This window comes from Salmo salar, chromosome 14 (genome assembly GCF_965601325.2).
Source record: "Salmo salar chromosome 14, fSalSal1, whole genome shotgun sequence".
Lineage (NCBI taxonomy): Eukaryota > Metazoa > Chordata > Actinopteri > Salmoniformes > Salmonidae > Salmo > Salmo salar.
Window position 1 is genome coordinate 70,823,298 of NC_138304.1, and position 9,175 is coordinate 70,832,472.

General features: G+C 40.9%; 1 protein-coding gene across 3 annotated transcripts; it reads left to right on the forward strand.

The window, feature by feature from the left end:
* The first annotated feature begins 1,027 nt into the window (after nt 1-1,027).
* On the forward strand, nt 1,028-8,723 carry LOC106569992 (inhibitor of growth protein 4). Of its 3 annotated transcripts, none has more exons than XR_006758880.2 (8): nt 1,028-2,773; nt 3,312-3,383; nt 3,554-3,720; nt 4,015-4,129; nt 4,437-4,548; nt 6,671-6,815; nt 6,938-7,354; nt 7,508-8,723. XR_006758880.2 is itself a non-coding variant. In XM_014141822.3 (8 exons), exons 2-8 carry the CDS (start codon nt 3,411-3,413, stop codon nt 7,545-7,547), a joined length of 666 nt encoding a protein of 221 aa, XP_013997297.1. In that variant the 5' UTR covers nt 1,029-2,773; nt 3,312-3,410; the 3' UTR covers nt 7,548-8,723. The 3 variants fall into 3 exon arrangements, 2 of the variants coding, with proteins under 2 accessions (XP_013997297.1, XP_013997295.1); XM_014141822.3 differs by having other exon boundaries at nt 1,029-2,773; nt 3,312-3,435; nt 7,293-7,354; XM_014141820.3 differs by having other exon boundaries at nt 1,029-2,773; nt 7,293-7,354.
* Nucleotides 8,724-9,175: the final 452 nt, after the last annotated feature.

Here is a 9,175-nt window from a genome sequence, read left to right on the forward strand (position 1 = left end):
TTTAAAATTCCTTATATTAAGCAAACCAGACGGCACAATTTTCTTGTTTTTTATTTTATTTACAGATAGCCAGGGTCACACTCCAACACTCATAATTTACAAACAAAGCATTTGTGTTTAGTGAGTACGCCAGACCAGAGGCAGTAGGGATGACCAGGGATGTTCTCTTGATAAGTGTGAGAATTGGACCATTGTCTGTCCAGCTAAGCATTCAAAATGTAACAAGTACTTTTGGGTGTCAGGGAAAATGTATGGAGTAAAAAGTACATCATTTTCTTTAGGAATGTAGTGAAGTAAAAGTAAAAGTTGTCAAAAATCTAAATAGTAAAGCACAGGTACCCCAAAAAAACTACTTAAGTAGTACTTTTAAAGTATTTTTACTTAAGTATTTTACACCACTGATCATGACCCAGAGGTCGTGGCATGTCCTGTAAGGGTGAAGGAGGTTGAGGTGGCATTTAGGCGCTCCATCGGATCGCCTATGCGGAAGCGATCAAAAGATTTGAGAGAACAAGTGATGTTGAAGAAATGGTAGTGGATGGACCACAGCCCATAGTGAATAGGCCTATTTGTCAACCAAGAGAACTGGACATGCTGTAGGTAAAGAAAGTGGATTTAATGGCGTTCATTGCAACTGTGGCTCAAGTAGCAAGGAAATCAAAGAAATTGGGCATTGTGGCTGCAGCAGACTTCACAGTTGAGGATTTACAAGGGTTATTGGCATCGGAAGATGACGCCTTCTCAGGCTCCTGATTTTGTGTAGGGACTATACATGATTATTGTTTTTAACAGATGAAGTAGGGAGCATTTTGAGGAGTGAGTTTGGATAGTTAATTAGTATTTTTATCCATATTTATTTGTTTTTTGTAATCTTTTATTTTCATTCCGCACAGTTGGTGGCAGCAATACAACTTTTGGGATGTAGTCCACCTTAAACCCAGAAGAAGGAGAATGAGAAGAAGAATTTGATTTCATGTCTGACCGGAAGAACGAGGGCGGACGCCTCAACGGAAATTGAGTCCTTAGAGAAGGCAAGAACAAGATGGTTGTCAGGAGTAGTGCAGTATTATCATAAGGAGACGTATACTTGGAAAACGGAGGAGGAATGGAGGGAAAAAGAGAGGGAGAGGAGGTCTAAGAGAGAGAGGGGAGAAGAGGGTGAGCTTGAGTCAGATAAAAATGGTGGAAAAGGGGAGCTGGCTTGTTAAAGAAGAACGTTAGAAAGGGTAAGCAGAGGGAGCTGAAGACAGGAGGAGAAATGGAAGTGAATGAGGGTGACGTATCGGAGGTGGCAGGTGTGGTGAAGTTATCGGAGACCGAGGTATGCACCGAGGATCAGGAAAAAGATGAGTCTGGCACAGTAGGAGTTTATGGAAAAAGTGGACTCTTGCCTTTTGGCTGATCCATTTGTCATTTCACGGTGGGTGAAAGAATTGTTGGGTAATGTGGAATCGGTGAGGGTAACCAGAAGTGGTCTAGTGATAATTGTTTGTGTTTCTGTTGGTCAGAGGGAGAATGAGCTCGGAATAAAATGAATGTGAGCAAGAAAAGTGAATTGTTTCGTTCTCAAGAAAAGGGCACCAATGAAAGGAGTGATAACTGGGGTAGCAGTAAATATAAAAAGTTGACCAGCTGAGGGGAAAGATTCCCGGTGTATGTGATTGTCGTCATTTGATGCAACGCAGACAGGGTGGCGAGAGTGGGGAACAGAAGAGTCATTGTCTGTTCTTTGAGTTTTGAATTCGAGTCTTTGCCTGACAAAGTGAAGTTAGGATACATAAGTTATCCTGTATGAGCGTATGTGCCGAATACATTAAGATGTTACAGGTGTCAAGCTAATGGGCATGTGGCAGCAGTGTGTAGGAGGGAGGGTCCAAGGTGTGAGAAATGTGCAGAAGTGCATGAAACAAAGGAATGTGTAGCATTGGGGAAAGTAGTGGAATGTGTTCATTGTAGGGGTGCCCATGGAGCTGGGGATCAGAAGTGTCCAGTGCGAGAGAGGCAGATTGAGGTTTGCAAGGTTAGAGTAGTGCGAAAGTTGTCATATGCAGAGGCAATGAAGAAAGTAGCAGAACATGGCCATCCCTGTAGCTCAGTTGGTAGAGCATGGTGTTTGCAGCGCATGGTGTTTGCAATGCCAGGGTTGTGGGTTCAATTCCCACGGGGGGCCAGCATAAAAAAACAAAATGTATGAAATGTATTCATTTACTACTGTAAGTCGCTCTGGATAAGAGCATCTGCTAAATGACTAAAATGTAGAAATGGGTTAAGGGGGAGTAGTAGAGATATACCAGTACTGAGGGATAGGCCAAAGAGTGATATAAGTTTCAGTAACATTGGATTTTTAGCATTTACAGCAATGGTTATCAACTGTACTGCAGGGATGGAATGGAAGTCACATAAAATTGAGGTTGTGGTGGCAGCTGCAGAGAGGTATTTGGGTGTGCGAGACTTGACATCAGAAGAGTTACAGGGTGTGATAGCATGAGGTAGGAATAAATACATTTAATTAGTGGAGTAGGGGGATGTTAATTTAATTTTATATCATTTTGAAATTAGTGAGTGTAGTGTTAGATGGTAGGGTATTTATTTAGTACATTTTTATTTTCCAAGCAAATCATAAGGGAGTTGTACTCCAGTCTAGTAGGTGGCGGTAATGCAACAAATTGGATGCCAACCGCCGTTAAACCTCATAGAAGAAGAAAACCGGAAAAACCTTTGTTTATTATTTTCAAGATGGCGGCGGGAATGTATTTAGAACATTACCTTGACAGTAAGATAGTTTTCCTTTTTCATGTTTTATTCATGAAATAATGTAGAATCCTACTAAAATATTGTGTAATGGAATTTGTTGGTGTATTTCTGTTTTACATGCACGCATAGCTACTCCCAGAACCAGTACCAGGGCTTGAGGAGACTAGAAGCCCAGTTACTGGTTCAGTTAACGTTACTACATAAAAAAGCCCAGAGCAAGGGACAAAGAGCACGCGAGAAAGCTAACTTACGTTAGCTAAGTTAGCGCGCCTGCAACCCAAGTTAGCTAGATGGCCAGCTAACAAAGTGGTGCATAATTGTACCGTTCTTGATCGATTCTAAATGACTTTGTTTTGTTGGGTTCTATTCAGTGGTATCCCCACGTTTACGTAATAACAGTTATACATATTTATAGACCAGCATTGACAATTTTAGTAACGTTACCTAACACACACAAGAAGCTAGCAATGTTGCAGCCCACTAACACTGGTGATACTGGTGTATTTGATTTGGAACCGGTATATAACGTGATATACTGTACAACCTTGTTTTTCTAGGTATAGAAAATCTGCCGTTTGAGCTACAGAGGAATTTCACTCTTATGAGAGACCTGGACACACGGACAGAGGGTGAGACTCTCACACAGATCTGATATTATGATTGTTGCTGTTATCATAACAGGTAAATAGAAAACACTTATCCAGAGTGTCTAGGCTAAAGTCAGAAGTCAGTGTGCATGTAGCCCATGTGATGGTTGTACCCACAATTCACTATAAATTAATTCATCTCTTTCTCTCAGATCTGAAAGGGCAGATAGACTCTTTGGCTCGTGAGTACACGTCAAACACACACACCCTCTCCTCTGAGCAGAAGCTCTCCCTGCTCCGGCAGATCCAGCAGTCATATGGCAAGTGTAAAGAGTTTGGAGATGATAAGGTCCAACTGGCCATGCAGACCTATGAGATGGTGAGTAGGACCTTAAGATGGATACAGTAGACTGGGAATAGAAGTGCTGCTTGGGGTCCATACTAGTAATGAGGAAAGGAACGGTGCTCTTTGGAGAGAGGGTTACCTCAGGTTGCAGGTAAGCCTTACATAGTGAAATATGTGTTATATTCTCAATTAGCATGTTTGATGCAGCTGGAAATGGAAATGTTGACTACCTCCTGCTTCGACTGTTAGCCTAGGCAAGTCGAGATGTCTGTCATTTTTACATGTAATGTCTCAGTCAGTGTCCTGTTATTCATTGTGACCCCTCAGGTGGACAAACACATTCGCAGGCTGGACACAGACCTGGCCCGCTTTGAGGCAGACCTGAAGGAGAAAAAGATTGAGAGCACAGACTATGACTCAACCTCCAGTAAGGGAATCAAGAGTAAGTTCTGTTCAGACACTTTGTGCTCATTTTCATTCAGTTTTGTCCCTTCAACCCAAATGTAACTATTTAGTATTGTCTCATTGACGTTCAACCCTATAGATAGCTGTGAATTGGGCCATGTTCATTATGGAATTCAATGGAAAACATTTAGCATAAACAAACATTTACTTATTCTTATTGGACAAGTCCAGGGAGTCCCTCCTTATTTTATTAGTCTATTTCCTTCTGTTTGGTGCTTAATAAACACAACCCAGGTAAGCTCCAAATGTGTCCATAGCCTAAAGAGTTTTGTGTCTTTTTTCAGGTGAGCTCAGGGGGCCAAAAGAGAAGAAGGTGGCTCGCACAAGGTTAAAGGTGAAGTCAGACGACGACTGCAGCCCCAAAAGCGGACAGAAGAAAGTCAAACTAACACAAGCGTATGTACAATTAAAACATACGTTTCATAGGCTGATGCTTTGTACTAGGGATGCACGATATATCGGTGAACATATCGGAATCGGACGATATTAGCTAAAAATGCCAACATCTGTATCGGCCCGATGTTAATAACCGATGTCAAAGCTACCGTGCATACCTATATAACGTAGGTACATGAAGTAATAACGCCATGTAAAATGTAGTGCTACACGTGCAACACAGCATTCCTAACCTAGCCCACACAATGTCTGCTGTGTGGATCGAGCAGTCATTTGAAAGAGTAACAAAATTTCAGCGAGACAATTCAAAGGCGAAATCCATTAAAGCCAAGATAATGGAATTCATTGCCCTTGACAATCAACCGTTCTCTGTCATGGTTGATGTTGGCTTTCGCCGACTGGTCGAGCACCGGTACACACTACCAAGTGCGCTATTTTTCAGATGTTGCCCGCACTACCGGAGTTACACAGTAATAGCGTCACTACTATTAGCTTCACGACATACATACTATGGAAAGCCGTTTGGGTCTTTGCGTGTCATAAAAGATACACTAGCACTGTCAAAGCTGGACAAAAAAGTCTGCAAACACTGGCCACGAACGATGTGTATACAATACCGCGTTGGTAATAAAGCATTATTTGTTCGACCGCAACTTCTGGGGTAGCTAGCTTTAGCTTGGTACCTAGCTAGCACCAATACAACCAGCCTGAAAACAATGACCAGTAAAAACTGCTGTCATTTTCATTATTCTTAGCAATGATTTTGGAATCCTTGTGACTAAGTATTGTTGTTCGCCTATTGAAATTGAACTTCAGTTCCATGAAAATAAATAGCTAGCCAGCTACTTAACCCTGTTTCCCAAAGCTAACATTATAAGCAGCCAGCTAGCTTCATCTGGCTCGTGACGCTCGACCAGACTGGGTTATGTGTTGTGAAGCTAGCCAGAATAAGGATTAGGCACAATAGTGGAATTTGCGGTTTGCCTACAAAATAAAAGTATGATGTTGACAGTGACGCAAATTAATACAAATAGTAGAATTATGCCATACTTTTATTTTTGAAGGCTAACTGCAAAGTCCACTATTGTGGCTAATTTTACATAGATGGGTCCGAACACCATTAATCAAATAAGAACTGTCTTATAAATTAGGGTAATTTTAGATGATGACACCTAGCTATATAGTTAGCTAGCTAACTATAGCTACTGAAACAGATTATGTTGTGTTATTTGACACTTGACGTATATCTTTTTTGACACGCAAAGACTCAAACGGCGTTCCATAGAAATCCTGGTAGAGAATGAAACGACTGAACAAATGAACAACAAAACTGGGGCGGCAGGTAGCCTAGTGGTTAGAGCGTTGGACTTGTAACCGAAAGGTTGCAAGATCGAATCCCCAAGCTGACAAGGTAAAAATCTGTCATTCTGCCCCTGAACAAGGCAGTTCCTAAGCCGTTCCTAAGCCGTCATTGAAAATAAGAATTTGTTCTTAACTGACGTGCCTAGTTAAATAAAGGAAAAATAGATTTGAAAAAGAAATAGGTTTTGATTATGTTTTACATTTACGTACGTAAATGCCAACAAAATAACTTTTTGGTCAGTGTGATGTGTGTGTAACCTTTATTTAACTGGGCAAGTCAGTTAACAACAAATTCTTATTTACAATGACGGCCTGGACGACGCTGGGCCAATTGTGTGCCGCCCTATGCGACTCCCAATCATGGCCGGATGTGATACAGCCTGGATTCGAACCAGGGACTGTAGTGACGCCTCTTGCACTGAGATGCAGTGCCTTAGACCGCTGCATGTGTGTGTGAACTATTTAACTTTACTAGAATGCTTAAAAGGCGGCTAAAATTTTAAATATCGGTTATCGGTTTCAGTTTTTTTGGCAAGGAAAATATCGGTATCGGGTCAAAAATTTCATACCAGTGCATCACTACTTTGTACCAGATATAAGCAAGACAGCTCATTTTCATCTCCACTCAATTAACTCCCTTGAACCTAACCGAAATGTGCTGTTCTGGTCTTCTCTCACTCTGTATCTTGCAGCAGCTTCTGATGCAGTACATCTCTTCCTCTCAGTATTCATCCCCATTGTCCTCCCTTGTTGTCCTTAGGCCTGAGTTCACAGCCCCTACAGTGAACTTTGGGAACGGCCACCCCTCGGACGTGCTGGACATGCCCGTGGACCCCAATGAGCCCACCTACTGCCTGTGTCACCAAGTGTCCTACGGAGAGATGATCGGCTGTGACAACACAGACGTGAGTCCACAGCTTTCTGCCAATGACGATCTAGTGGTACATGAGCACTAGGTCCAGAGTTGAGGTCAGTTCTTTCAATTCAGGAAGGAAACTGACATTCCAATTCCCTTTTTTTCTCGTAGAGAGAAGCAATGACATCACGTCCTGAGATGACGGAATTGAAATGAACCCCAACCCTGATTGGGTCAACTATTCACTATGATCCAATCCTAACCTGATATCTGGGCACTAGAATGTTCCTACAAAAAATACCACATTGACATGAATTTGTGCTTTTACCTAAAAGTCTGATTTATAAAATAGTGTTTAGAAATGAGCGATGGCTTTGGAATTTTTGGCACTTAAATCAAAGATGAATTAAGTAAAACCTAAATAAAGGCTAGTTCCTTTTGGCCCACTAGAGGGCAGTAAAGCATTATAAAAGTATCTCCAGACACTAATGGAATACTAAGCAGAATGTATTGTGACTCATTGCAGTGCTCCATTGAGTGGTTCCACTTCGCTTGCGTGGGGCTGACGACAAAACCCAGAGGGAAATGGTAAGTCAAGGAAGAGATGGAAATCAGGAATTTAGGATTGGAAAATATAGATTTTTCACCTATAACATGGAAGAGATCAAGACCCTGAACGTACCACCATTTATCTCTCACCCTTTCTTTTCTCTTTTCCTCTCTCTCATTTCTTACGCCCAGGTACTGTCCAAGGTGTACTCAGGAGAGGAAGAAAAAATGAACCTAGAGACAATCATAACCAACAATCATAACGCTAGAGTTTACAAAGGAGGATTCAGTGTTTGTATTGGAACATGGGGAAACCCTCCATAAACACTAACATGGACTCCGCAGGGTCATGTTTAATAGGTCACACCGTCGCAAATTGTTTTCAAACGCAAAACCAAAACGAGCATTTCCTATTGGACAAGTCCAGGGTAGCCCCTTCCCTGTATCAGTCCATATTCTTCAGTTTGGTGTCTAATGAACACGACCCCCCCCCCCCCCCAGTATTAGGGTCCCTCCGGTCTGCCATCCTATATAATTCTCTTTGTTAAACAGAAAGAAGCAATGATGGACATTTGACAGAGGTGAAGTTACAGACGTTCCCTAATCATGACTATTATGTTGCATTTTATTTTTGACCTTTATTTGACGGTTGCTTTAATGCTTTTATATGCAGAGTAATATAGGGACGTATACCCTTATTTTACAGCCTCTGGTTCTATATGGCTCTCAGCCACTCGGTTGCTTCATGACAGACTGTAACAGCGACTTCTACTGGATGCTTTTATACTGAACACTATTCAGCCCTGATACATGCAGATCACTGTTCTCTTAATTCACCCCTGGTTATTTCCATATCAGACTTTTGGGGGACAGAACATTTATTGATTAAGCAGAGTCATTGATTTAGTTGATAGATTTGACTCGAATGAGAATATACAGATCTAGATGTCCTAGTTCAGAATGCAGTCGGAAGAAACCTGGACAGAATTTCTCTCGCACATTCACTTAAACAGCAATGACCTGAATTGCAGGTTGTTTGCACAAAAGTAGTGCGCTGGAAATGGAATTGCTTAAAGGAATCTAGATGCTAACACTTTCAAATATATATGGACATTTTGATAGGCCCCAACTCAAATTATTCAACAATGTCCTGTATATTTCTATCATGGAGGGGCATATCTTTGACTGGCTGTGTTTATGAAGAGCCTTATTGATCATTACTGTAAGAATAACAATTTAAATGTGCTTTAAAGTATCAGAGTTACTTGATACTTTGCTCAGTAGGTTATGACTGGTGCGTCAATATTATTTCAAGTTAAACTAATGAAAATGTATTTTGTTGCCATTTACTTTTTGTATTCAAAGTGTAATTGTAATCTTTTAAGCAATAAAGCTTTTTAAAAAAACATAGTAAAATTACATTTATTTCTAGAAGTTGCTCTATTCTCATTAGCTTAGCATGTGTATTCCTGCTGTATTTCCTGCCTGTAATATTTTTCGGCCCAATGTGCGCGATGTCCAAGAAAGATAGACTCATCTTTGCACGGATAGTATTGACAGAATATCAATCTGAAGTCCTCCAATAGTTTATCACTCTAAGATGTTCTTTCCTTCTACCCACTGTTATTTTGGTAGACATCAAATAACTTCATAAGTCCAACATTGTACACAGCTGGCCCATTCCCTAAGTGTTATATCCCTGTACTATTTCAAACCCCATCACCCTCAATCCAGCTAAAAGTCTCATCACTGCTCTATCATAGACCATAGCATATCCTGTGCTTTACAAAATTCCAGAAGATGTCTGTCTTCCTTTTTTCATATGACAGTAGTGAATTATATAAAATAAATGTGCATATA

Excerpts from the sequence above, each read along its gene's own strand:
- LOC106569992 (XM_014141820.3), top strand. The coding sequence starts at position 2,575 with ATGGTAGGGTATTTATTTAGTACATTTTTATTTTCCAAGCAAATCATA. Across the intron at positions 3,721-4,014 it reads CCATGCAGACCTATGAGATG|GTGGACAAACACATTCGCAG; the intron begins GTGAGTAGGACC and ends GTGACCCCTCAG. Across the intron at positions 4,549-6,670 it reads AAAGTCAAACTAACACAAGC|GCCTGAGTTCACAGCCCCTA; the intron begins GTATGTACAATT and ends TGTTGTCCTTAG.